Here is a 27,099-nt window from a genome sequence, read left to right on the forward strand (position 1 = left end):
AACTCTGTGATAAACCCCCAAGAGAAGCGCGCATACCCATCTAGAGCATGCTACGAGAATCCTGATCACCTCCCGTACACAATCAGGAAACCTCAGCTCCCGCCGCTCCGGGTACTAACTCGGGAAGCGCTCCCGCCTCCCGCTCTCAGTCCCGGCCCTTCCCAGCCGCGGGCACCGCCCCGCGCGGCGCCGGCTGATGAGGCGCTGGGCGCGCCGGGGCCGGGCGGTGCTGCTGCCTTCCTGCTTACCTCCTTTCCTTTCCCGTTCTGCTCCCTGCCATGCTGCTGCCCTGTGTGCGGAGGGTGGCTGCGCGCCGCCTCAGCCGGGACCTGCCCCTGGCCTGCAGCTGCCCGGCGCAGGGTCCCGCTCCGCGGGGCTACAGCCGAGGGGCCGGCGGGAAGGTGAGGGGCTGAGCCGGGGCAGGAGGCGGCGGTGGGAGCGGGTCCCTTCCTCCCGCTCGGTCCTGCGGCTCACGGCTGAGCGGGGTCGCTGTGCCCCCCGGAGCTGAGCCAGGAGGGGTGCGACTCCCTGTGCTCCTCCTTGGTGCCCCTGGATGGAGATCTGCTTTGGGGGGAGCGGGGCGGAGAAACCCTTTTGCACTTAAAATTACCGATTAGAAGAGGTTTTGTCTTTATTTATCTCTATGTGTTCGGAAAAATTATTATAACTTTAGTTATGTTGTATCTAGTTTCTTTTTTCACACTTGAAAGTAGTTGTAGCAGTTGATCCTGGTTTACCAGGTGTTGCTCTGTGCATCGTGTTAGATAAATAGATAACATGAGATAAATATATGCAGAAGTAGCAATGGTTTGAACAGTGTGCTTGCTGCCTCTGATGGGTCTCCAAATTTTGTGTTGTTCACGTTAATGTGTGTCCTTTTCCAGGGTCTTGTTCTGGGAGTCTACTCAAGTGAAAAGGATGATGGTGCTGCCCAATTCACTGCTGCAGGAGATGCTTTTGATAGACTCGTATCTGGAAAGCTGAGAGAACTTCTGTCCCTGTAAGTGTGTGATAAGCTTCTGAAACGAATTAAAGTACTTACAAACACCAATGGGAATGATGGGTTTTTTTTCGTTATTAGTGTTTGTGTCCGTGTAACTGTCAGGCTGATATTTGCTTCTACCAGGCCAAACAGTTTGGAGGGGAATTCCCATGATAAAACTAAGCGCTGAGGAAACGTGCAAGATGTTTCAGGGGACCTGTCCTCTGTAGGGACCTGACTGTGAATGAGCACTGAGCCAAGCATCCCAGTACATTTGTGTGGCATACTGTGTAGTTGTGGAGTGAATGTAGTTCCATAAGATTTATCACCAGTAAGGACTTTCGTATTGAAGGAATCTTTTTGTGTCCTAGATGTGGGCCACCTTTGAAGAAAGGCAAAACACGCGTATTTCATGGTTTGCATCAGGTATGAACTTAGCATTTTTGCGTGCTAGTTGATTAATGTGTGAAGTTTGCCCTTACATCTAATTTTAAGCTAAGTTCACTGCTGTGCTTTTATAAATGGCCTGCTCTTCTTCCCCCCTCTTGCCTCTCTCAACAAAAATGTAGTTCTTATTGAAGCCTCCTGTTCTGCACTACCCATGTTTGCATGGCCTTTTGCAAAGTCCTGTACTCCCTCTGGTGTGTTGCAAATTGAGAGGATGTAAACGAGTCTGCTCCAAAGGTACTCTACTCTGAATAACTGCTTACTGAATGAGCTGAAACACAGCAGTTTTGGATCTGACTTCTACAGGCTCCCCAGGGAAGTAGTCACAGAATCAAGCCTGCCAGAGTTCAAGGGGCATTTGGACAATGTTCTCAGGCACATCATGTGATTCTTGGGATGTCCTGTGTAGGGTCAAGATTTGGACTCAATGATCCTTGTGGGTCCCTTCCAACTCAGGATATTCTATGATTCCACTGTGCTTCCCGCATCTGGGAGGAGTGAGTGCCTGCAGGTGTACCAATAGCTGCAAAGACCTTCCATATAACAGTTCTAACTCAAGGTAGTCCTATCATAAGCTTTCATTGGAGGTGTCAAAGTTGTGTGCTTGAAACCTCTGAAAACAAGACATGGGAGTGTTCTTCAAGCAGGACTTTGTCTGCACAGACATAGTGGATCACAGAGGTATGAGATGGGGAGTCATCTGCTCAGAATCAGGCTTTTGGTGCCATTTGAGAAGCCCTAATACATTTACTGCATGCATGTGAAACTGGCCAATATGATACTATTTGTGCCTTTTTAGAGTAGTAGCTAGGCCTAGGCAGGCATGTAATGACACTATGTGTCCCTGTCTAAGTACCCGAATCTTACATTAGGGCTACTTAAATAACCTTAAATAAATTCATTTGTAGAGAGTATTACTTACCATGTAGAAATTCCTGTGCAGACACCCCATGCAGCTGACACTGGACTCAGTAAAAAGGCTCTCAGAAATTTCATGGAAGTTGAGTGAATGCACTAAGGATCCCATTATCCCTGTTCTGCATACTGGATAGGCTCTGAAGTGGGTAGTGAATCTGCAAGAGAAGACAGGAGAATTTGGCCTTACACACTTTTCTAAGTGTGTTGTAAAATAGTGGTAACTAAAACAGTGTTAACTGGAATCACTGACCTTCTGGAAAGTTAACACGAGTTTCAGCATCTTGTGGACTAAAAGATTTTACTATCGTGTAGTAGTTTGAAAGCTCATTGTTAGAGGCTGACAGAGATGGAAGGGAAAGACTAACTTCATTTCTTTTCAGAGCTGTGGAAATATATATATATATATACACGTTCATATATAAAACTTTTAATACAAATTTGAGTTTTATACAAATTTGACTTCCTTCTTATAAGGCTGCTTTTATCTTTGCTACTTCTTCCTTTTTGCCTTCCAGTAGCAGCTTATAAGGCAAGCATTTAGTCTTCTATGCTACATTGTTTTCCTGAGTTCCAAAGAGCTGTACCTCTGTGCAGCTTTGGTTTGCTACCTGTCAAATCATGCCAGCACGGCTCCTGAGATGAGCTAACAGACTCAGCTTTCAAAGTGGTTTTATTTCCTTGAACATAGTACTATGCCAGAAAGGTTACAATTCTCCAGCTCAGTTCTGGCCTTTGTTGCAGCTGGAAAGCTGGATCTGCTTTCCAAGGACTCTTGAGCTTGCTTACTTTTATGAGTACCAAATTTACTACATGTTGAGCATAAAGCCCAGTCTGCTGCAATGCACATAATTATTAACTGGATAACAGAGTAACTGGCTGCATGCCTGTGGAAAATGATTGGGAGCACGGGACAGTGGCACCATATGGGCACTCTTAATGAAACGCACCTACTGTAGAAAAAGTACTGAATGTATTTTAATGCTGTGCTTGGTTTGATTTGGAAAGTAAAGTCTTTATAACAACTCTGCTGTAACAATGAGGAAAGCAAATCTGTTTGTGTGTTGGCTTCATCTAGGACTTTCCGAGTGTGGTGGTAGTTGGCTTGGGTAAGAAGAATGCTGGAGTAAATGACCAAGAAAACTGGAATGAAGGCAAAGAAAATATTCGTGCCGCTGTTGCAGGTTAACTATTAAATTTTCTGAAGCATTTTGTCTATAAAACAATTGCAGTGGTGCAGCATGCTCCATTTTTGAAGAGCCAGTCTAGATATGCCTTTGTTTTGAACTGTACAACTTACTGCCTCGTTTGGTAAATGCATTTACTTGTCACTGATATTCATGTAAATTTTTCCTCAGTGAGCAAAGAATTATGGCGCGTGTAAATCAAATCTGCAGACAGGTAACTGCAGTTATTTGTATCAAATAACTTCTCTAAACAGTGTGATACTGAAAAGGCACTTGTCTAATTACTACTTTGAAGCCTGAGAGCATCACCGATTCACTTTGTGCTGACTCTGTACTTAAATATGCACATACATTTACTTCTGCTGCTTAGTCCATAACTAAGATATTTGTGTTTTAAGCTAATATCTTTCACAACAGCAGCAGTATGGTTCAGTATGTTATCTGTCATAGGCAGAGGAGGCCTTTATTTTAATCAAGGATGACTGCTGCATCTAAGCGTGTATAAAACAAGAATAAAAAGAGTTCTCACTACAGAGTTTATAATCTCTGACTGGATGAAAGCTTTATGTCCAAATCACTAGCCAGTAGCTGCCAAAAGACTGTTAAATTATTTGGGTACAAAACAGAATTTATGGAATTTGTTTGTTTATAAAAATGTATGTAAACTCATCTTGAAGGAAGAGTAGTCATATTCTTGGCAAAAATATAAGTTATGGCAAATTTCTGCTACCTGTAGGTAGTCATAATTCGTAGTACTCCAGAATGATAGAGCTTTGCTTTGCTATAGAATGAGCTGTGAACAACTGTGAACTTTCTTTTTTATTCTTGTGAAATGCTTGAATCGTTATAATTCATCAGATATTTTTAGTCATATTTGTCAGTATATGTCATTAGCATTTTCAATTATTCTACTGCACGATCTCTTTAATTGACTGACTTACAAACTCAGATATCTTGAGTTACAATTATTTTTTTCCTTAAAATGTCACAATGATCGTCTCGGACACCGTTTTGCTGTTCTGTGCTTGGACTACTAGTTCTGTAATGTATTTTTCAGTTGGCTGTAGGCAGATCCAAGACCTGGAGATCCCTTGTGTTGAAGTAGACCCCTGTGGAGATGCACAATCAGCTGCAGAAGGTGCTGTCCTTGGATTGCATGAATATAATGAGCTGAAGCAAAAAAAGAAACCTATAGTTACTCCTCAGCTTCATGGAAGGTGATGGCAAAGGAAAGCTTGCCTATTTATTTATCTGTTTATTTGTTTATTTATAGAACTGTATGCATGGCATGCTTGTGCAGGAGAAAAACAAAACTGAAAGAATAAGACCAGCAACAGTTTCCCTCTTAACTCCTCCTACTCATTTGAGTTGCCTGAAGTATTTAACATCTCAAGTATATTTATGGTATTTGTTCTGTGTGTTTTGTTAGTATGTCATGTTGCAAGGTTAAGGGTAAATAAATGCTGCTTCGTAGAAAAGAAGGCCCAGGATAAAAATAAAAGTAAAATATTGCTCAAAGCATAGTTGTAACATACAAGGACTTTTGTTGGTACTCTGTGCCCAAATTGTGGAGCAGAGGTATTTTAAAGCCCATGAATGGATAAATCCTTTTGAGAATTGGGAAATGCTAATTGACACCAGACCATGTCACGATGGATATTTTACACAGTTCAATTGTTACATTTCTATTCACAGACTACAATGCGAGAAGCTTGGACGCTTCTGGTCTCTAAACAGGCATCACTGTTCCTTCACAGCAGAAAGTAGAATCAGAGCTTTTGGTTTTAGAACAGTTGTCAGAGTGGACTTTGGACATTCTGTATTGGATATTCTGTCATGCAGAGGAGAGGTGTTTCCTGTGTATACTTTAAACAGGAACAAGTCCTTCCTTATGAAAAAGTTAGTGAATTAAAATAAAAATGTCTTGATTTAAGGGTGTCTTGATAAGCTACATCCAACACTATTCCCATTTTGTAACACAGCAGATAGTTTGGTAGCCAATTATGTTTATATCAAAGAAACATTGCCTGAAAACATAGATGGTCCTATCACCACTTAAGACACTGGAAGTCATTTCTGTATATAGTAATTTAGGTTGGAAAGGACTTCTGGAGGTCATCCAGTCCAGCTCCTACTCGAATTAGGGATAACCTGGACATTACATACAACTTTAAAGCTCAGTCAGGTTGATCAGGCTTTTGTTTAGTCCATATTTTATTATCTCCAGAGATGAAATTTCCACAACCTCACTAGGCCATCTGTTCTAGTGCTTAAATACACTCACGGTGATTTTTTTTCTTTATGTGCTGTTGCAGTTTTCCATGTTGAATCTAGAGAACATTGTCTGTTACTGTCCTAATGTGCAACTCTGAGATGTGTCTGTCTTCATCTTTTCTATGAATCCTATTTAAGATTATAGGAAAGACTGCAATTAGCTCTTTCCTGAATTTTTCTTCTTTAGGTGAAACAAACACAGTTCCTTTAGCTTCTCCTCATATGCCATGTGCTGCTGCTCCCTGCCCTTCTTAGAGGCCCTCCTTTGCACTTTCTCCAGTTTATCAGTGTTGGGTTTGTATTCTGGAACTCAAAAGTGGACATAGCTGGATGCAGCCTCACAAATGCTAAGGAAGTAAATAATTATTTCCCTTAGCATGCTGGCTCTAATCCCCAGCATGTGGTTGGCCTTTTTTGCTGCAGTTATGCACTGCTTATTCCTGTTCAACTTGTCTACCAGGACCCCCAGATTCTTTTCTGCAGTTTTGCTTTCTGCTTAGTCAGTGTCCAGCCTGACTGTTGTGTAGAGCTGTCCTGTCCCAGGTACAGGACTTTACCCCAGTCTTTGTTAGACTTCTCAGTGTTCCCCTTGGGGTGTTACTCCACCTTGTCATGGCCCCTGTGAATGGTGGTTTACCTTCCCCATTTCAGGTGCTCCCCATAATGCCATGTTTGCTGATGGTGTACCTGTTGAAGTCCCCTTGTTACCTTTCCCACTTCTTCCCAATTTCAATTGCCAGCTGAGATTTGGCTTCTTAATTCCATACCTCCATATCCAGGCAATACTTCCATATTCCTCCTGGTTTCCTCCATCACTGTCCTGCTCTTTTGAGAGGTGGAATCCAGCTGAATGTCCTGCTTTGTGATGTCCTGTAAAGCAAGTCAGGTTTTCAGCTCTGTCTCAGTAGAATGAAAGGTTTTGTACTGATTGTCTTGCAAAGTAACCAGAGTGACTTCCCCATTTTCCTGTACAGGCAACTTTGTGAACGTTTGCTCTGTCATTCGTTAGTGAAATGCCTTGAGTATGCTGTGAAATGAGATCCAAATTCCACTCTTATTGCATAATCATATTTCAGTAAATGGAAAACTAGAATTGGAGGCTTTATGTGGTAAATAAAAACTTTTAGGGCTGTTACAAATAATGTGATTACAAATTTTGGAAGGTGTGTTAATCTTCATGCTTAAGGATTTAAGCTTATCTCTAAATACTGAGGATTAGGACAAGACTTAATTTATCAGACAGATAATTTTACATCTGTCTGCTCCAGGATTTTTCTACTTTTTTCTGAAGCATTTGGCACTGACTAGAACCACGGATGAGTTACTGGACTAGATGTACCTTGAATCTCATACTAAATTCCTTGTAGTAAGATAACTATGATATTCTTAATTGCTCCAAATTAATGATACTGCATTTTCAGAAAGGAGAGAATATATGAATGCGGACAACATCTTACTTTTGCAAATGAGTATAATCCTGATTATTGTGTGTTGTTTAGTGCTGAAAGTGAAGCCTGGCAAAAAGGGGTTATCTATGCTGAGGGTCAGAACCTTGCTCGATACCTTATGGAGGCTCCAGCTAATTATATAACTCCAATCAAATTTGCTGAACATATTGAACAGAAGCTCAGAAGTTTCAGCAATGTGAAGGTCCATATAAGGTAAATTCCACTGAAATAACTCCTTTACAGGGTAGAGAACCATGACTGTAAGATGAGATACCTTCCAGGTTACTCAAGGCTGCAGTTGTCTCTTATTTTCTCTCTGCTACTTCAAATGACAAAAGCAGTGAGGGTTTGGGAAAAAAGCATGAGGGGTGCCCAGACTGCAATCTACTCTCAGGATTAGAAGGTGAGATGCTAGTTTGCAGAGGAAGCAATACTGTAATGCAGTAAAATGATTAACTGTCAATTATTCATGCAGTCAATTACTGCTTAATTAACACGTGTGCTGTGAAAGGCAGCCTGATAAAGACTCAGTGAATAGAGGGCAAATATTAGGTACCTTTTGTTTTCTTCCCAATTAGGTTTTAAACATACTTTTGCGCTTTTTTTTGCGCTTTTTTCTGTGGCAATGAAACATCTTCTATTTATTGTTGTTACCGTTGGGGGTAAAGATTTAAAAATGTTGAGTTGGAGCTATAAAAGCCCTTGCAATTGGATTTGCACAGCTAGTGCTTCTTGCCCCTAAATATCTACTTTCTGCTCTTCAGTGGAAATGAAAGTGGTTGTGCAGGTCTTAGAGGCTGTTTTGTTGACAAGCGAAAGACTGAGGGAAATCAACTTTGCCTATAGTTAACTGTGTTGCTAGTAGAAAGCTGAACTGTAACTTCCTGTGATACTGTTACTTCACCTACTAGGCAAGTGGAAATTTAAAGTTTCTGATGCAGCAGCTGTAGACAAGCTGTTGTTCTGCTGTTTCGTTTTGGCTGCTTTTTATACAAGGCAAAACAAAGATCGAGGAACAACTTTGAGGAAGTATTTTTCTGCTTCACACAAAAGGTAATAATAATAGGATTTAAATTACAGTTTCCAAAATAACTAACTAAAATGAAATGGTTTCTGTACGAACCTTCAAGATTTGTTATGTCTTAAAAACAATCACCTTGGTCAAAGTGTCCAACTACAAAAAAAAAAATAAAATTAATATATATTTCTGTTCCAGGCCGGAGTCTTGGATAACAACAGAACAGATGGGAGCATTCCTGAGTGTAGCTAAGGGTTCAAGTGAACCTCCCATCTTTCTGGAGATTCACTATTTAGGGGCTGCTAATACAGATGACTCCCCATTGGTATTTGTAGGAAAAGGAGTTACATTTGACAGGTATGTATGCTAATATTTTAATGACTAGAGGGAGGAAATGCTTTCCTACTATTCATGTTCAACAGGGAGATGCTTTTTCTTTGCTCAGGACATCTTCCAATGCCATTCCATTGAACTTGCCTCAGATAGTAGCTTGTGCTGCCTTTTCTGGGGATGAAACAAGATTGGTTGTACAAAGGAATTGTAGCAATTGATATGCCATCATCTTGTAAGGGGAAAATGGAAATTCAGGGGAAAAAACCTCAAAGAACATGCTATTTTCTGTTGTCTTGAGCAAATCTCTGTGTACAGAATTTACATGTTTGGAATTGCAGTATGCCACTGGACATCTAGGTGATGCTTAAGGAAATAGGAAATAGTTCCTTATAACTGCTTTCCATGTCACATATTACTGAAGAATTTACCAGTCTATTCCCCTTCCATAGATTGATTTTACCAAGTGCACTGTTTTGTCCTTGTTTTGTGCACTTCTGCTATTATGAAGACCATTGAGTTAGTCCACTGCAGGTTACATGGATTTTTATAGTCTCCTAATTATGAGGAAATATCTCAGGGACATTGAAATGAAAACCCAGATACCTTGCTTTCAGTATACTTACTAGGGTTGCAGGAGTATTTGCAAACACCAGGTCTAGCATTTACTGATACTTGGTGTTAAGCATACTGGTGGACAGAATATCATCAATATTATTATATCAATATGCAACATCAAACTTGCACACGTTGGGTGACACTTGTGCTCTGTGTTCCAGTGGTGGCATCTCACTGAAGCCGTCATCGGGAATGGACGCCATGAGAGCAGATATGGGGGGGGCAGCAACTGTCTGTTCAGCCATTGTGACAGCAGCCACTTTAAATCTACCTCTAAACATAATTGGTAAGTGTGTTTGTCAGAGAACCCAAAAATCTTAATTTTACAACATTTTGTAATTTTCTAGTATCAGCAGTGGTGACGACCTTGTAGAAACATCCTGGGCTCTTGCAGACCTACTTCTCTCATTCCCTTGCTCAGCCTCTTTTCCATTTTTATTTGCATATCAAAAAATATATCTTTGCTTGAACCAACTAGCTTTGCTTGAATAAAATATTGCAACACTGAATTAAGATTTTGAAGGCAGGATTTTTAGACCTTAGGAGAGAAATGATTGTCAATAAACATATTCTCAATGAGTTTTTCAAAGTGTTGATCCTTCATTACAAGAAGGAATGTGGATGTCTGTATAAGCAATTAAAATTAAAAGGAGTTAGCTGAGCTACCTCCATGGGTGTTTGCCACAGTTGAACAGGAAGAGGGGTGAGCTCTTATTTTCTCAGGTGAATATCTCAGCAGAAAACTAAAACAAAAAAACCCAGTCTGCTGATACTGTTAAGTATGAGCAATGCTTATTTTTTTTTCGGGAAAAAAGGCTTATTTTTCCTGCAGAGCTAAAATTAAATGAGCTTATTCAGGAATCGTGGCAAAACCAGGTAGTGATGACATTGTAACCAGATCTGGGATAAGTTTTACGTTTGAAAAACTCGACTTTGATATTTTAGTTACTTCCATGTTTCAACCAGTAGAGGGCAGCGGTGCACACACACATCCTCGCGGCATTCCTCACTTGGAAGTGTGATGGGAAGGGCTGTCAGTGGAGCAAGTCTGTAGTAAATTAGCTCGAGAGAGGTGGTCCACTTGTGGACCTTGTGGTGGAGTGCATTTCGTCCCATGATCCCATTTGCAGTTGGAGTTTTGACACTGACCCTCTTTTTTGCTCATCTCTAGTTGCTCTTGTTACAGTTGGAGTTACACGACAACTCCTTGGACCACTCTGGACATTACACAATGTTTATTTATAATGAGCAGAGCTTGAATGGCTCACAGTGTTAATTTGAGAAGTGCTAATTTTCATTTCAGAAAGAAATCCCTTTACATGTGACCTATTATTTATATGTGGGAGACATAAAATGATATTTATTGTTTCTCTAATGTCACTTGTTACAGCATAAAGTACAAGTAAATCCTAGTGTTAAAATGGTGTAGGTGGGAGAGTGTGGTAGTGCATCATGCAGAGGAATTTTCCTGATTGAAAACCAGACCCCATTTGTCTTTCAGTAACCAGAAAAAACTTGGAGCATAATTTTTGAGCATAAATTCAAGATAAGACTAGTATTGTTTTCTTAAAGAGGTGTTTGGTGTTTATCTGAGTGGGGTTTTTTCTACATCTTTTCTGAGAAGGAAACAAGTAATGTAGTTTTCTTTTTGTCTCTGAGGTTTGGCACCCCTCTGTGAAAATATGCCCAGTGGTAAGGCAAACAAGCCTGGGGATGTGGTTAGAGCCAAAAATGGAAAAACAATACAGGTATGCATGAGAAACTTGGATTTTGAATACTTTTAGTGAATTGGTTTAATCAACCAAGTTATATGACTGCGATCAGAGCACGTTTGAAAAAACCCTTTAAAAAGACAAGTAGTGCAAATATACAGTTTTTTAAAAATGTAAGAAACATGTTATTAACTAGAAATTGCTATCATAGGATTCTTTCAAATATAAATTTAGATTGAAGAGATGAGACATGTTTTATAAACTGCTAGGAAAAGCTGCAAAGTAAGGTCATTTACTGAGCATGCTGGAAAATCTCATTTTAGCACAAGAGGTTTTTACAATGCTTGTAAATATAGGCTCTCAGTTTAAATGAATAACATTAATTGCTTCCAACAGACCTTTCAGGACAATTCCTTGCTATCTGTATAAGACATAAGATTATTAATTTCCTACTGATGTAACCAAGGTCTTTACACTGCCAAGCTGCTCTGTACATTCAGAACTCTGAGTCATAGGGGCTATTGGTTCAACGGAGCTTACCCAAAATACATATTTCATATTTATTACCAACAGTTCCAAACTCATCTAATAGATTAAATTGCACTGAAAGTCATTGTGCTGTAGATCACTGATTTAATTCAGAAATATTTCTTTCTGTCTGGATTTCTGTGATTCTGCCCCTCCTGACTTGCTGAACCTTCCAGTTCTTTGAGGTTCATCTCCCAAAACTGAGTTCAGTCACCCTCTGCTCTGAGGGAAAAAGACTGGGCATGTATTCCCCAACCAGGAAAAATTTGCAAGAAAGTGGTAGTAGCTCAGAGCACATCATGTAATTAATCTTGCAGAATTCATCATGAAGTTTTCGTGAAAGGGGAAAGGAGCAAATTGATTATTTTTTTTAGAGGGAAGAAGTTATGAGATCCAAAGAGAAAGCAGTATAACAAGGAACTGTTTCCAGTCATGTCTCGGTGCTTTTTTGTGGTACCCTCTCCTCCTTTGTGGTTTTCATTGGCAATACCTCAGCCTCTGGGATTCCTGGGGCTTTGCTGGGTGTGCCAGCCTGTGTGTTCCACTGGGGTACCTCTCCAGGCTCTTCTAAGGAGTCAGCAGCACAGAGGCCCAGCATACAGAGCAGGTTGCAGTGCTGAAAGATGACTTGACCTCAACTACAGATCTGCTTTTATTTTGTAAACATAACTGTATATCAACACTTTTTCTTTTTTTTAGTGTAGTTTGAGTAAATTTTGATTACCTGAATTTCCTAGAGCCTGTATCCACTATAGCTATTTAAGATAATATGTAAGAAATACATCAGTGAAAGGAATGTTTACAGTAGTTTTTCTATTTTTTATTAATTTTACCTCTGAAGGTAGATAACACAGATGCAGAAGGAAGATTGCTGTTAGCTGATGCTCTCTGTTACGCCCACAATTTTAATGCAAGGGCTATTGTGAATGCTGCAACTTTAACAGGTAAGCAGTTTCCCTTCCCTGCTCAGTTTGCTATCAGTTCTTTGCTACATATTAGGTGGGCTGTGGATTAGTTGCACTGTATACATAAACCCAGCCTTAATTCAAAGGCAACTGAAATGATTTTACATGTTGCAGGAACAGCGCTCACAGCTTGTGCTTTAACAACCTGCACCGTGTCTCTGGGAGTGGGGAGGGACTGGCATGGAGGGGATGTGCTCAGCAGTGTCTATGAAGTTGGGCTCAGCTGGCCCAGCCCAACTGGAACTAAAAGTGGGAAACCCTACACAGACTTTAATGTTTCTGCTCAATGTTTCCCTGTGCTTCCATTTCTGAGCTAAGCCCTCCCAGCTCCCAGGGCTGTGTGATGCAGAGACAGTGGCGTTGAGGAAGATCCTGCTTGGTCCACATGTCAGGGCCATGCTGGAGCCCAAACACTCCAAATGGCTTCTTTGTGAGTGGCCTGCTGAGTGCCTGAGTTCTGACCTAGCCAGCACCAGTTCTCCCACTACGAGAGCTAGCTCAGGTCTCCGTGACGGTAGATAACAGGAGAGTCACCATCTTCCCAAGAACATGTTTGACTGAAGTATCTCTTATTTTGTGTTCAGTTTGCATGCTTTTTAGGCACTATGAAATGTGTTTTAATTGTTTTGTCTCTACAGTTGCATAATAGTGAAATTATAAATTTAAATTTTAAAAGAGCATTGTGTATTCATCTCATGCACACAGTAACAGGCTGTCATGGGTGAGGTGACTGTAGCTGAAATGAGAGCAAACATAGAAGAGTAGTTCAGACATGAGTCCACTGTGTTACTTAATGAATATGCTAAGCAAAATAATTCTTTATATAAATTCTTTGCTAGTGCTTTAAATTATGTTCCATCAGTTCTACCAGTTCAAATTCTGTGGAAGATTCAGTAGATGGAAGGGAAACTGATTTTAAGATTGTTGCCTTGTATAAAAGTATTCCTGTTTGGGATCCTTGTGCACCAAGCAGGAAGGAGGAGAGCTCCTGTAGAAATTTCGTTGACATATCATTTTGTTAAACTACTTTTTTTCTTTTTTTTATCTCACTGAGGATTGAGTGTTGGTATTAGAGAAGCAGTTCTGTGGCATCAAATAGACAAATATGCATGTAGTCCCTCAGTTTTAGGCATGGTTTAGTACTTTGATAAGGATTATTTTAGTTTAAAGTAAATTCATAGACACTGTGTAAAAATCTATGCAAATGAAATTCACAAAGGGAAAGTACCAGCTCGAAAATTGTAAAGGTCTATAAACTGGAAAAAATCCACTCAGTTTCTAGATGGAAATAATATCTAGATTTTTTTTTAGAGGATATTGTTGTTTAATACATTATCTTAGAAATATTACTAAGAAACATCAAGCTGAAATAAAAAATCTAGTTTCATGAGAAACGAAATTTTTATGATTTCTTGTCCTGTGAGATTATATAAATGTTTTAAAAATGTTCAAACTTTTAAAAATACAAGTGTACTAAAATCTTTAGGTTTTGCAGTCTGATTAGTTCCCATTACTGATAATGGGAATTGAAAAGGGGAAGTTCTGTGAGGAGTCAGGATGCAGGGAATAACTCAGGTCCACCTTTGCCTTTGTCATATAAACTTGAAGGTATGTTTCTGTAGGTGCCATGGATGTTGCATTGGGATCTGCTGCGACTGGGGTGTTCACAAATTCATCTTGGCTTTGGACTCACCTCTATGAGGTAGGCCATCCTACCTATGTTATTAAATCATAGTAGTAATAATTCAGTGATATATGTTATTGAAAAGTTAGTACATTACTGAAAGGCTTTATGCAAATCTAAAAGAGATATTATTACATTTTGAAATTTCGTAGGAGTGGTGTCAGTACTGTATTTAATTGAAAATAATTAATGTTGACTATTAATTACCATCTCTTCAGTGAGGTGTGATATCATACACCAAACAGCATGCAGATCATCTCGAGGATCTGCATGTTCTGATAACTTACTGCATATGCATAAGCTCTGGACTACTGACAGTAATTAGTTCATGTTAAAAAGATAATTGATCTTGCTTAACAACACTGAGACAGAAATTCAGAGGCCTTGTGGGTAACTGAAGTGTGATGGATCAAGGAAGCCTCTGAGGGTAAAGATTTGTGTTGTCAGGAAAAAGAAAAAACAGATAAAAAAATGTGGTCTTTGGATGTCACCTTTTGACGTCACCTTTTGACTGACACTAGATTACCTAAAAAGTAAGACTTCCTGTTTTGTTTTGCAGTGTATTCCCAAATACCTAATATTATATTGGACTGAAGATTTTTAGACTGGTCAAACCTAAGCAAAAAGAATTTTGCCCAAACTATCACTGTTCCGTTTTCAGGCCAGCATTTTGACAGGAGACAGAGTTTGGAGAATGCCTCTTTTTGAACATTACACAAAACAAGTAACAGACTGTCCTCTTGCAGATGTGAGTAACATTGGAAAGTACAGCAGGTAAGGTGAACCAATATCTTTTATGTGCCCCTTTCTTTGAGTGTATTTATTTAATATGTGTGCTGTTGGAGTTGCTGTTAAAAACAATACATTTTTCTACTTCCCACAGATCTGGAGGAGCATGCACAGCTGCTGCATTCCTGAAGGAATTTGTGACTGCCTCTCACTGGGCTCATTTGGATATTGCTGGTGTGATGTCGAATAAAGATGAGGTGCCCTACCTTCGGAAGGGCATGGCAGGGCGGCCCACGAGAACCCTCGTAGAGTTTGCAGCTCGGTTAAGTCAAGACAGTCACAATGCCAAATAAAAATACTTGTTCTAAAATCATCCACTCTGCCTTAAGAAAAAAATCTTAAAAGGTACTATTCATAAATGAATGGTACTATTCATAAATGAATGCCCCAAGCATATTTTCATTATGTTAATTAACTAAAAATGCATTTTATAAATTATTACTTGGGTAAGATTATCTCAGCTTTGAGATTTGTCATCCCATGTTATGCATCTTAAAATAAAAAATACTCTGTTTGAACTATTGAGATATTTAATACCAAAACATGATAATGGAAAACATTGGGACTCCTACTTTATATATAAAGTAAGCATAATTATTGTAAACAATAAATACCTTATTTGGATATGTGTTTTGATTGAGAGAGAATGCACAATAGGAGATCATAGCTGTGCCTCAGTTTTGAGTACACTCTGGGTGATGTGAAAGGTAGCTCTGCAAAGTTGTTCATAAAAATGCCATTTTGCCATTTTTCCTTAGAAAAATTAAACCTGCTCTTGGTGTGTATTGAGGCAGAAATGATGCTGCATCAGACATTTTAGGCTGTTGCAATTAGCATGATTAGCATGACTTCAGCACAGAATTATATAGTTAGTTCTAAACATGTCAGCATGAGTGTGTCTTGTAACTGTTTTTCAGAAAAATTAATGAATGCAAGTTAGTGTTTCATGGGGGTTTTTATGGGAACCTGCCCCCATCTCACATACTTTTTGTCATCTTATTGCTTCCCCCCTTTCCTGGTGTGAGACTGTTGGGTTCCCAGCAGGGACAGTATTCCCAGAATCAGTTCAAACATCAAACAGGCTTGACACTTAAAATCATGGGGTGATGTTTTCTTGACAATTTGGGGGATTCAGGCCCAGAGGGTGGGAGGTTGTTTTGGTTTAGGGTGTTTTTTCAGGTTTTTTTGTTAAACAGTGGTCTGTAACAAGTGATGTGGAACCGGTGCTTACCCAGGCTGGAGGCAGTGAGGTGTGGGCAGGGCAGAGACTGGAGGAGGAGGGTCTTGCTGGGAAGGATGGCTTTGCTGTCTCTGCTCTTTGTTACTAGGAAGGCAAGCAGTATCCTGGGGTCTGCTGGGAAGAGTGTGGCCACCAGGTCAAGGGAGGTGATCTTCACTCTCTACTCAGCCCTAGTGAGGCCACATCTGGAGTATTGTCCAGTTCTGGGCTCCTCAGTACAAGAAAGACAAGGAGCTACTGGAGAGGGTCCAGCGGAGGACACAAAGATGATGAGGGGTCTGGAGCATCTCTTATGAGGGGAGACTGTGGGAGCTGGGCCTGTTTGATCTGGAGAAGACTGAGAGGGGATCTCATTAATGCATATAAACATCTCAAAAGCGGGTGCCCAGAGGATGGAGCCAGGCTCTTTCCAGTCGTACCTGGCGACAGGATGAGGAGTAATGGACATAAACTAAAACACAAGAAGTGTCACCTCAACCTTAAGAAGAACTTCTTTACGCTGAGAGTGGCAGGGCACTGGAACAGGCTGCCTAGGGAGGTTGTGGAGTCTCCCTCTCTGGAGACACTCGAAACCGGCCTGGACGCGTTCTTGTGTGAAAAGGTGTCCCTTCCTTGGCAGAGGGCTTGGACTGAATGATCTCCAGAGGTCCCTTCCACCCCTGACGACTCTGTGATTAACACGAGCGGATTCCCCCCGCCCGGTGCCCGGGCCGGGTCGCTCCGCGGGCGGGGCAGCGCCGGGCCCGCCCCCGCCGCATGCGCCGCTGCCGCCATGGCGGGCGCGCTGGGCGGCATGTTCGGCTCACAGGCCCCGGGGCCGCCTCCGCCGCCGGGGCCGCCCGGCCCGCCCGGCCTTATCCCGCCGCCCGCGGGGCCACGCAACCCCAACAACACGCTGGTGGACGAGCTGGAAGCGTCCTTTGAGGTGAGCGGGGGGAGCCGCGGGCGGGGGAGCCGCGGGCGGGCGGGCGGGCGGGCGCTGCCCTCCCGGCGCCGCCCCCCTGCAGGCGCTGAGCACGGTGCTTCCCTGTCCCGCAGGCCTGCTTCGCCTCGCTGGTGAGCCAGGACTACGTGAACGGCACGGACCAGGAGGAGATCCGCACCGGTGAGCCCCGGGGGGGAGCTGAGGGTCGCCCCTTCCCCGGTAGAACGCTGCTCACAGCAGTGGGAGGAAAGGAACCCACCGGGAAGGGAAGGAGCGGGGTCTGGTGGGGAGGTCCGAGTGCCGGCTGGCTCCGGGCGTCGTGTGGGATTAGACTGACGGACAGTGAAGTGCATGGTTCCAAATGCAGGGAGCTCGGGTGATGCACTGAGAAGCTGTATGGAGCAGTAACAGAAGGGAAGGGACGGCCCAGGCTGCTCCGTAGCGGTGCTTTAAGGCTTGACTGACCCACCTTCGTGGAGGAGGAATAAATACTGAACTGGTGTGAACAGAGATTGGAAAGTGGCCTTGACTGCTTGGAAGTGTGCTTGTCCCTGAAAATTTTTTGAAGCTTGACTCTTAAGTGCTGTGTCGAAAACGGCATAAATACTTCTGAAAACTCCTTTCTGGATGTTGGGTCATATTCGTATGCTGGGATGGAACAGCTTTCATTACTAAATCAGCAGTGTGTGATACAGGAATTCTCCTCAATATGCTCATATTTGAGAACCCTACGTTGAGCTTGTTGCTTGAGCATGCAGAAATGTTTTCTTTATTCAACCAAGTTCCATGAAGTATTTTATTATTCCTTGTTATTGTCAGACAGGTAATAAAACTTGGAAGTGTTGTTGTCTTGCAGCTTTAAAAGAAGTTCTGAAAGTTTGCAGAGCAGTGTCTTATATGGAGACTTAATGCACATCCTGGTTTTATAAATATGTCATTAATAAATATATTTTACAAATAAGAAATTTTAGATATTCTGAAGATTTTCTTTCTAGTAAGTACTGTGAAAAGTATTTTTAATAGCATGCAGATCACTACTATTATCAGCCTGATATCTTATTTTTTTTGAATCTGTTCTTTCTATTTTGCTATATATGTTTAGGTGTCGATCAGTGTATCCAAAAGTTTCTGGATGTTGCAAGACAAACTGAATGCTTTTTTCTACAAAAAAGACTGCAGCTATCAGTTCAGAAACCAGAACAAGTAATTAAAGAGGTATGTTTAAATTAATTCACCTGTCTTGTGCTAGACGAGATAAACTGTGCACATCAGTCACCTTGTTCACATTAATTTTGGGTTTTTCAACATAGTGCTGTACCTTAAGTTGGTAGAACTTGACTTCTAACGTAACTCTCACTGTGATCCTTGAGAAAGTGGATGCCTGCTGCTCTGTGGAGTATTGGAGCACAGCTGGTAGTTTCATTGGAAGAGACAAACCAGTTAGTCAGATTTTGTTGGCAGTAGTGATCTCTGAAATATGGGATTTAGGGGAATGGCACTAGTGCATTTGCAGTTTCATTGGACACTTTTCCATTATTCCACTATAAGATCAGCTTGAAAACTCAAGCTAAAAAAATTAGATGCTCTTTATGTGAGGTGGTTGCTCATATGAATACCATCTATTTACTAATACGCTTTTTTCATCCATAGGATGTTTCAGAATTAAGAAATGAATTGCAGAGAAAAGAAGCATTAATTCAGAAGCATTTGAGTAAACTGCGACACTGGCAACAGGTCCTGGAAGACATCAGTGTACAGCACAAAAAGCCTGCAGAAATGCCTCAAGGTCCTTTAGCTTACCTGGAACAAGCCTCTGCGAATATTCCTGCTCCAATGAAGCAAACATAATCTTCAGTTTTACATAGTTCAGTATTTTCAACGGTGCAAAGCAGTGGTGTTCTTGCTTTCTATGCTTTTTGTATAATGTAATTTGTACTACAAATATAAATAGTTAAGATAAGCCAAATAAATTATCTTCTTTTTTTTTTCCCAAAAGTATGAACTGGTTTTATATTTCAATGGAAAATATTCAGATTTGCTGTTCACGATGCTTTCTGGTAGACGTGTGTCTCCTAGAATGCATCCTGTTCCTTCTAGAGAGGGTGGCCCTAGTTTTCCCTCTGTCTTTGCTGGTATGATGAAAATACTTGCAAAGATTAGTGTTTGATTTTACTGGAAGATTTGAATGTTATGTGATCCAGTAATTATCCACGAGGACCACTGTAGAAACACTCTTAGATTTGACTGTACTTTTTTGAAGTGAATTGTCATTCTTCACCAGACTTTTGTTCAGCTCACAGAAGGGGTCTTGGGATATACAAATTTGGTTGTTACAGGATGATCTGCTCATAGATACCAAGGCACTCAGTGTTACTTACTGCACACTGTTTTATCTTCTTAATTACATATATAAAAAGTGTCTTTTTGTCAAATCTAGTGCCAAAGTCACTTTCCAAATCAAGCAGTTCCTTTTGGAGAAAATGCTAGATAGCAGGGATAAAAAGTATTAGCCTGTAGAAGCATTCTGCCCTTTTTGCTACCTTTTCACCACCAGTGAGGTGCAGCAGCTGTTTTGTATTAATTATTTGCATCTGTTGGAACAGCTCTTGCTGGCTGTTGGAGAGAGGATGAGGTTAGGCTGGAGGTACACCTCGCTCACGGAAAATTTCTAACATAGCTGGGCCCTGCTGGTCAAAATTAAACAGGGATTCAAACTGTACAGCAATTGAAGAGGAGCTAGCCTATCTTAAACATCAGGCTGCTGGTTGCACAGTTCCCTCCCTGCCTTCCACAGTTACTGATGAGTTAATTACCTGAGGGTAAATTTCTTTATAGGTGTCTTTCCTCCCAGCAGTGAGTTAGCATGATCTAATAAATGTAGTCATTCCTCCACTTTACATTTAGGTGGGCATCAAAGGTACATGTGTGCGGTTCCCATCACTCTGGAACTCAGGGTATCAATCTGACTCACACTTCAGCATAACGTAGCAGTCTTTTGTAAAACACAGAAATAGATCATTTACAAGCTTTAATGTTCATACTTACACATCATCCTACTTAATCAGGCTGATACATGTATTGAAATGCAATAGGGATATTGCAATGCTGACTATACAAAACAGTTTATTAAGCAAACCCAAAACTATTTCTAAACCAGCCTCTTATAAACATGCTATTCTTGAAGGTATACCACATGCTGTACAGCTTAAGATTAGTTTAACAAAAACTGTTAAAAACTTAAAAAATCACATCATTATATGCATAACTTACTTTAAACAGCTGATGAATCAAATGTATAAATGTACAGAAGTAAGACCTTTCTTCAGCTGGTACCAGATTGATAGGATGTATGAGAGTCCCAATTGCATATTTAATGAAATGGTGGAGTGGTAGAGTCTCTTGATTATAAAAAGTCTTATAACAGTATTTTTGCTTTTTCTTCATTTTTTACAGAGGTTGTTAAAAAAATGCATTTTTTTGAAATCTGTGCCTGTAACTCCATAGTTAATAGATGTAAGAGTGCAGGTGTTCCTCATCATTTACTTAGAAATTACTTTTATTATTTTCTTTCCTTAAATCATATATTGGATTATCATTCCTGAAAGAAAATAGGAATGGCTTTTGTAGTGATTCTGAGAAATATGGAAATAGTTTGCTTTAAAATGAAAAATACTTAGTAAACCATTCTTGATGCTGAGGGTCTTGTTTTTGGTCATCTTTGGTTTGTGGTGGTTCACTGCCATGTGCCCTGTACAAACAAATAAGCATTAGCATGACTTGCCTACTTACTTACAATCTCATTAATATGTAATACTTCTTTTCCCAGAAAAAATCCTGATGCTATGCATGGTGCTGTGCTCACATGAATGGATAAGGCCAAAAGGTGCCAGCTACAAAACACTAGTGGGATCTGTGCTAGTCAGGTAACTCGAACAGTTGCCTGGTCGTAACACGCAGAGCTAAACGGCTACGGAGAAATGTTTGAACATAATTCTTAACTTGACATTTTGAAAAATAAAGGGATGCTTCAAGGATAAGAAGTCTTGAAAATCAGAATGGCAGCTGCAATTCACTCTTCAAAATATGAAATATGACATGTATTAAAAATGTTGGGTAAAAGTTTTATTTGACACTGAAAGATTAATTTGAACATTATCTGGCATTTATAATCAACCCTATTACCTTGTCTCTTTTCCATCATTCAGGATTTTTTTTAACAAATGATAGCAAATAAGACTTGACTTATGATTGACTGACCTAAAAGAGTTAAGTAAGTAGCAGCCAAGCTACCCTCAGTCTCCTTGTGCATTTGTTTCCCTTTAAAACAGAAATCTGATTTGCCTTGGCAGTCATCTGGCATGACACAGCACGTTTTTATCTTTTAGATGTGGGAATTGCCAAACTGGATCCAACCCTGAGTCCCAGGTTATTGTTTCTGTCGGCAGTCAGCACCATCTGCCCTGAAGTAAAGAACTCTAGCACATAATTTACAGGATAAATAATCTCCACCAGGAGATAGGTGAGAAGGCTGGATTTGGTCCTGAAACATAGTGGTAGGGTTTGTTGTTTTTTGGGTTTTTTTGGTTTTGTTTTTTTTTAATATTTATCATTATAATTGTATGTTAGCTACATGTATTTTTAATTAAGTTCAGCTATGTTTATAAAATACCAAACATTGTTAAAATAACTCCTAAATCTGAAGAATGCAAGTTCTTCAGAGAGAAAACATGAAACGAAGTTTTTACTTAAGTGTCTGCTAATCAATTTTTAAGTCTCTAAACCCTTTGTGAAATGATTAGCCTAGATTCATTGAAATACCTCCTAAAAATAAAAATATGTCATCTACATCTACCAAGTGCAAGGTGAAGAAACAAAAATAAGAGAGAAGACACATCCTTATTAGAACCACTGGTAGATGCTCAAGGTTTTAAACAGCCATATTCACTATTAACTGCATTCTTAGTTAAGTACTTGCAACTCTTCTTGTTTTTTAGCACCAGAAGGGGTTGCAAGTGTAAGCTCTGCTGGGCAGGGATTATAGCCTACACCTGCAGTAAAGTTCTGAGTCTGTCTGCAGAGAACTGAACACACGGAGTTCACTGCACTGCAGAAACCTCACATTGTTGTGTATTTCCAAATGTATAATGATTTTGATTTGCCTACAAGATTCTGAACATAAATTCATTTATTGTCTTAGAAAATGGATAAATACCTTGTGGCAGCACTGCTGTCTGAGGACTGTGCTGATGGAGAGCCCACCCTGAGGCAGCCAGGACTCCGGTCTAAGCTTGTAGATTTTGTTATTTGAGGAGCACTTCTTTTTGATCTCGAGTCACAGCTCAAAAAGCTCTTTGCATAGGAAGCTAAATTCGGAACACTGACAACACGACTGGGCACCTCAAGTGTTTTCTTCTGCTGCTTTTTATTGTAACAGAAAATTTCATTACATACACAGTTTTTTCAATTTATACTATAAAACCTCAACAATACCTCATTCCTAGATGTCTTGTGAGGGAACCTCAGATAGGAAGGGTCCCATCTTTTTCTGTAGGCATTTAGATTCTGACAGTATGCTGTGAGGATCCATGGATTTGGTCCCATCTAATTAAAACAACTTGTGTATTCGATCTTGGGGTTTTAGACAGATCAAGGTGCTTTCCACCAACTTGACCTCCCCTCTTTTAATGGCTATTTATAGACAGTATCATGCAGAGGGGCTGGAATGGCAAAGAGCAAATACTGAGCAACCCAAACAGATTCATAATTTTCCTTAATGCATGCAATATCCCAATTAGTAACTCCCAAATCTGCAAACAATGGCTGTGCTTATCGCTGTGGAAGACTCATGCCTTTGGAGTTTTAGTGTTTTACATCTGCTTAAAAACCTGTATTCATGTTGCACATATACTTCTACTGAATTTATGTTATACTCAACACCTGACTAAGTTGGCTTACTGGAAAGAATCCTACTGAATAACATTATCATAAAAAATTAATAGCACTTTTACTGTCCTGATCACCTGTATGATTCAAATAGTAACAAAACTTCATGATTTGTGATTTTAATTGCATTGCCCATCTTACCTTGATGGAAGGAGTCAAGCCTGCTGTATTAGGGTTGAAAGAAAATGACCGATTCCTGGAGGATTCAGTGTTGGCTGAAAGTGAATGCTGACATTTTCTTCCTTCCTGAGGGGAAAGAAAGTTACATGTATAGAAACATGTATTTGTTGGAAGCTGGTAGGGAAACACACATTTGTCAAAGTATTCTAGAACAGAAAGAAGCAACCAGTCTGAAGCAATGTGCGAAACACTGAATAGAGCCTTTCAATAGATTCCAAAATACATAACTGCATATAAAAGGCAGTCTTACCACCAGCTGCTTGATGATTTCTTCTCTCTCACTTAATTTGTCTTGCAGACAGTTTACAAGGTGTGTATCTTCTGACCTGGACTCCCATTTTCTTGACTTTTCTTCTAATTCTTTAAATCTGTTCCAAAGAAAATGCAGACTGGAAAAAAACTTCCTCAGATCAGGTTCAAGAGATACCTGGGCTGTACTCTGCCTTAAATTCCAAACCTAAAATACAGGGGCATAACCAGGCCTTTCTGATTAAACATCCTTTAAAAAAAAAAAAAATAGGCATCTATACATGGTTTACATAGAAGGATAGAATCTTGTGGAATTCCAAAATAAATTGCCACCAGGGTTAATCCACAACACCTGTCTGCATAAAATCCAGCCCCTGGTGTAAAATAAGAAGCTTGCACATTGCATGGCTAGTCTAGTTTCCCAAAGAAAAGAATCTGCATCACAGTATCTATACATACCTGTATTAATCTATTTGTTCTCTTTTCTGACCCAGTAACTTTAGAACCCTCAGAAATACTCAATTCCTATAACTTTCATGAAGAGAAGCTTGGATATACATGCTGCTTTAATGAACTCTCTAAGTCAAAACCTGTAGTCTGAGTTCAGCTTTTTAAATTCCTTAATCAGGGGAAAAGATTCAAATGCGAATTACACATTCTTAGATATGGTGTGGGAACATACATTTGATTGACTCATGAGAACACAAATCATTCTTTCAATCAGCCAAGTGCATGAATTTTGCTGTTTGAGAAACTGAGTTCTATGAAGTTCACCTGCCATAACCAGGACCCACACTGAGCAATGTATTACAGAATACAAACAACCTTTTTCTTGTTCGTTTTTTTTTTTGGGGGGGGGGGGGGGGTAAGTATTTTTTAGAGGACCACCATCGGACCTTATCATGTCAGAGTTTAAATAAAAAGATAAATCTTAACATCTGAAAGGTTTGAGGCCTGCTTACATGCAAGGTCTCTCTTCTGGTCCTCTGCTCACAGTTGAGATAAGGGAAAAGGATATATAATCAAAGGGGATAATTCTAAGTGGCCTCTCCTGTACAATCTGAAGCACCACAACAACTCCACAGGGGGCTGCAAAGTGCATTTATTTATATGAGTTAGTGGGGGCTGTCCTGGGAAATTTTCAATGGATTAAAAATGATCAAGAGCTTCTTAACTTCAAAGATGCTGCTCTGCTGAACAAAATTAAGTACAAGATCATGGATCAAGGCCTCTGGTATTATCTGTGACAAAGATTATTTTACACTTCATAAAATTGCTAGATACTACATGCAAGTTTTAATTTAGTATTGTAAAACTTTATGTATAGTGCTTTAGATTAACCAATATTCAGAATTTGTTATAATGGCTTTGGGTCTTTTTGGTTTGCAAAGGAAATACACTTGTATTTCAATCCTTACAACACTCTATGTATGATTAATACAAAAATTATACATACTAAGAACCATAAATTCAAACAGAACTCACTGCCACTATGAGCAGCAGTTCATTTAAATTACTTACGCAGTTTCTAAGGAGAAAATCTTTGCTAGAAGATGTGCCTGAGTGCTGCTGAAATCAGATAATATGGTTTCAGTTTCCTTCTGTTGATCTTGTTTCAGTATGTCCAGTTCTTTTTTATGCTTGATACTGAGGTCTTCAACCAGTAGCCTTCCATTGGTATTAAAATATGTCTGAATTATCATGTTTCAATACTAGTTTATTTTCATTGATCAAAGCATGCAGTTTTGAGGTCTTTTATTGACTGCAAAGGTAGTTAACTGGGCACAGAGCTGGCTTCTCTCTACTGATTTGACTGACATTTTGGTAGCAATCTGAGCAGAACCATCCTAACGCTGACAAAGAGGAAAATTTTTTGAAAAGTACGTGACCTTCACCCTTCGGGAAATGGAATATTCCATATAATGATGCTATTGATATTCTGTCTAGGGTTAGTTTGTGCACTAATCTTAATGATAAAACATGACAATAAAATACCTCACTCACATTAAGCAAAATTATGTTGAAATCTCTGGGATTTTAATATGAGGCTCTGATGATTTATTTTACCACATCATGGTATTAGAACATTTAATACTGCATACCATCATCCTAAAATTTAAAAAAAAAAATAATTGAAAACTAAAAAATGCCTAACGTTTTTTCAAGCCTAACCAGAACATTGCTTTCTAAAACCAACTCCAAAAGCAATAGACATCTTCTGAAGAATCATAGTTAGTTTGTTGTCTTTTGTTTGCTAATGCTTTGTTAAACCTTGGAGAAACTTTTTCATTAACTCAATGGAGAGTCCATGATCTATGGTTTACTGTTTAAAATAGAGATGCTCAACTCAGCAGATTAACAACTGTAATTTTCACAAAAGATATTCAGTTTAAATTTTTTTTCCCCTATTTTTTTATGTACTCCCAAACCTGTTTCACTTGTTTCTGAAAGGCTTCAGGAAAGGCCAAAAGGCCCACAAAAGGTTTATGCCTTGAAATTAGAGCGCAGCCATGCAAGTGACTGGCATAAGATAAGAAGTAGAAGAATAAGGGTAAAAAAGGGAGCAAAATCCCTGAAATAGATCTTTAGGGGTAGAATAAAAGTTCTCTTTCAGAATAGCCATTTTGGAAATTGTCCACTCTTCCCATAAAAATACCTTTGCTCTCATCCTAATCCTTGCAAAAGCTTGCCATACGGGAGGTGGAATTCACACAGTTCAAGAGAATGGAAATGTGAATTATTACTTCCAGCAGATTATTGATTTCACTTACTTGGCAACAGTAGAACTAGTAATTTTAAATAATTTGTTAAAAAATTTATCACATGCAAATAACAAGCCACTATCAACTTTAAAATCAGAAAAAACTATATGGCATAAGACAGGGTCAGTGTTGTTAAAGTAAAAATAGCACTTATTTATATGCAGTCACCAACTTAACTATTCCCTTACACAAACTTTTAGTCCTGCAAAAGCAAAACGAGAGCTGCAAGTTAATGTTCCGGGTCTTCCATGGGTTAATTTTAGAGCAGCCTATAGCAGGTGCCTGTGTCCACTTCAGCTCTCTGGTCCTACCTCCTGTTATCTGAAGAATTTCTGCTTACATAATTTCCATTAATGCTTCCTTCTCAAATGCTTACTGTAGTAGAGCTACACCATTTATTCCCTGTAAAGCAAGTCCTCCCATGGTAGCATCTGAGGCCCTTTAGACCTCATCACTGACACGTGAATAATTCTTCTCTTCATGAACAGAGGCTATAAATTCCTTCAAGGTAGCTGGAGGGCACTGATGAAACACTCTGGTTTGCAGTTCTTTCTGTTGATCTTGCTTCAAAAGCTTGAAATGAAATTCACTTTGAAGTAACTCTCAAAAGAGTGCAAGGGCAAAAAAAACGTTTCTCATTCTTTGAATATCTGCTGACTGGTAGACAGGAATGGAATTACTCTGACCACTCTGACAGTCTGCAGAGAGACATTCTGTCCACTGAGTGTTTTTCCCTAGACTATATGGGTCATAATTTTAAAGATTCTTTTAAGGGCATACTTTTCAGAAATCCTTTTATATATACAACTTGTGCAGTTAGGAGTATACATTCTACATCATTGCAAATACAAACTGAAAGGTACCCACACACCATATCCCTCTGCCAAGAGAATGTGTTAAGTA

The 27,099-nt window shown here is 39.8% G+C and overlaps 3 protein-coding genes across 8 annotated transcripts in view; 2 read left to right on the top strand and 1 right to left on the bottom strand.

Annotated features, from left to right (window-relative positions):
• Nucleotides 1–202: 202 nt before the first annotated feature.
• On the top strand, nucleotides 203–15,521 carry LAP3 (leucine aminopeptidase 3). The gene is made up of 13 exons (XM_051771487.1): nucleotides 203–401; nucleotides 885–1,000; nucleotides 1,354–1,408; nucleotides 3,423–3,528; nucleotides 4,589–4,748; nucleotides 7,305–7,466; nucleotides 8,470–8,628; nucleotides 9,381–9,505; nucleotides 10,879–10,967; nucleotides 12,301–12,403; nucleotides 14,047–14,126; nucleotides 14,770–14,882; nucleotides 14,992–15,521. Exons 1-13 carry the CDS (start codon nucleotides 279–281, stop codon nucleotides 15,188–15,190), a joined length of 1,590 nt encoding a protein of 529 aa, XP_051627447.1. The 5' UTR covers nucleotides 203–278; the 3' UTR covers nucleotides 15,191–15,521.
• A 1,325-nt stretch (nucleotides 15,522–16,846) lies between these two features.
• MED28 (mediator complex subunit 28) lies at nucleotides 16,847–19,057 on the top strand. Its single transcript, XM_051771488.1, has 4 exons — nucleotides 16,847–17,062; nucleotides 17,176–17,242; nucleotides 18,165–18,277; nucleotides 18,713–19,057. The coding sequence occupies exons 1-4, from the start codon at nucleotides 16,910–16,912 to the stop codon at nucleotides 18,908–18,910; spliced, it is 531 nt and encodes a 176-aa protein (XP_051627448.1). The 5' UTR covers nucleotides 16,847–16,909; the 3' UTR covers nucleotides 18,911–19,057.
• A 1,024-nt stretch (nucleotides 19,058–20,081) lies between these two features.
• The window catches only part of FAM184B (family with sequence similarity 184 member B), a 41,308-nt gene continuing 34,290 nt past the window's right edge, over nucleotides 20,082–27,099 (bottom strand). The window contains exons 8-12 of one of the 6 annotated variants that reach the window (XM_051771484.1): nucleotides 24,956–25,000; nucleotides 23,436–23,553; nucleotides 23,147–23,251; nucleotides 22,275–22,480; nucleotides 20,082–20,810 (exon numbers count right to left, since the gene is read on the bottom strand). In XM_051771484.1, coding sequence (XP_051627444.1) covers nucleotides 20,720–20,810; nucleotides 22,275–22,480; nucleotides 23,147–23,251; nucleotides 23,436–23,553; nucleotides 24,956–25,000 — 565 coding nt within the window. In that variant the 3' untranslated portion in view covers nucleotides 20,082–20,719. Of the gene's footprint in view, nucleotides 20,811–22,274; nucleotides 22,481–23,146; nucleotides 23,252–23,435; nucleotides 23,554–24,955; nucleotides 25,103–27,099 lie in introns of all 6 variants that reach the window. The other 5 variants (XM_051771483.1, XM_051771482.1, XM_051771481.1 and 2 more) reach the window with 5 other exon arrangements.

Source organism: Manacus candei, unplaced genomic scaffold (genome assembly GCF_025592945.1).
Source record: "Manacus candei isolate 608988 ecotype Guabito, Panama unplaced genomic scaffold, ASM2559294v1 h1tg000135l, whole genome shotgun sequence".
NCBI lineage: Eukaryota > Metazoa > Chordata > Aves > Passeriformes > Pipridae > Manacus > Manacus candei.

What these genes read in the sequence shown, in the direction of transcription:
- MED28 (XM_051771488.1), top strand. Translation starts at nt 16,910, where the DNA reads ATGGCGGGCGCGCTGGGCGGCATGTTCGGCTCACAGGCCCCGGGGCCG. An exon ending in AGCTGGAAGCGTCCTTTGAG is followed by an intron (nt 17,063 to 17,175) that starts GTGAGCGGGGGG and finishes CCTGTCCCGCAG; the next exon opens with GCCTGCTTCGCCTCGCTGGT. An exon ending in CAGAACAAGTAATTAAAGAG is followed by an intron (nt 18,278 to 18,712) that starts GTATGTTTAAAT and finishes TTTCATCCATAG; the next exon opens with GATGTTTCAGAATTAAGAAA.
- LAP3 (XM_051771487.1), top strand. Translation starts at nt 279, where the DNA reads ATGCTGCTGCCCTGTGTGCGGAGGGTGGCTGCGCGCCGCCTCAGCCGG. An exon ending in GCCGAGGGGCCGGCGGGAAG is followed by an intron (nt 402 to 884) that starts GTGAGGGGCTGA and finishes GTCCTTTTCCAG; the next exon opens with GGTCTTGTTCTGGGAGTCTA. An exon ending in AATGTGAAGGTCCATATAAG is followed by an intron (nt 7,467 to 8,469) that starts GTAAATTCCACT and finishes TTTCTGTTCCAG; the next exon opens with GCCGGAGTCTTGGATAACAA.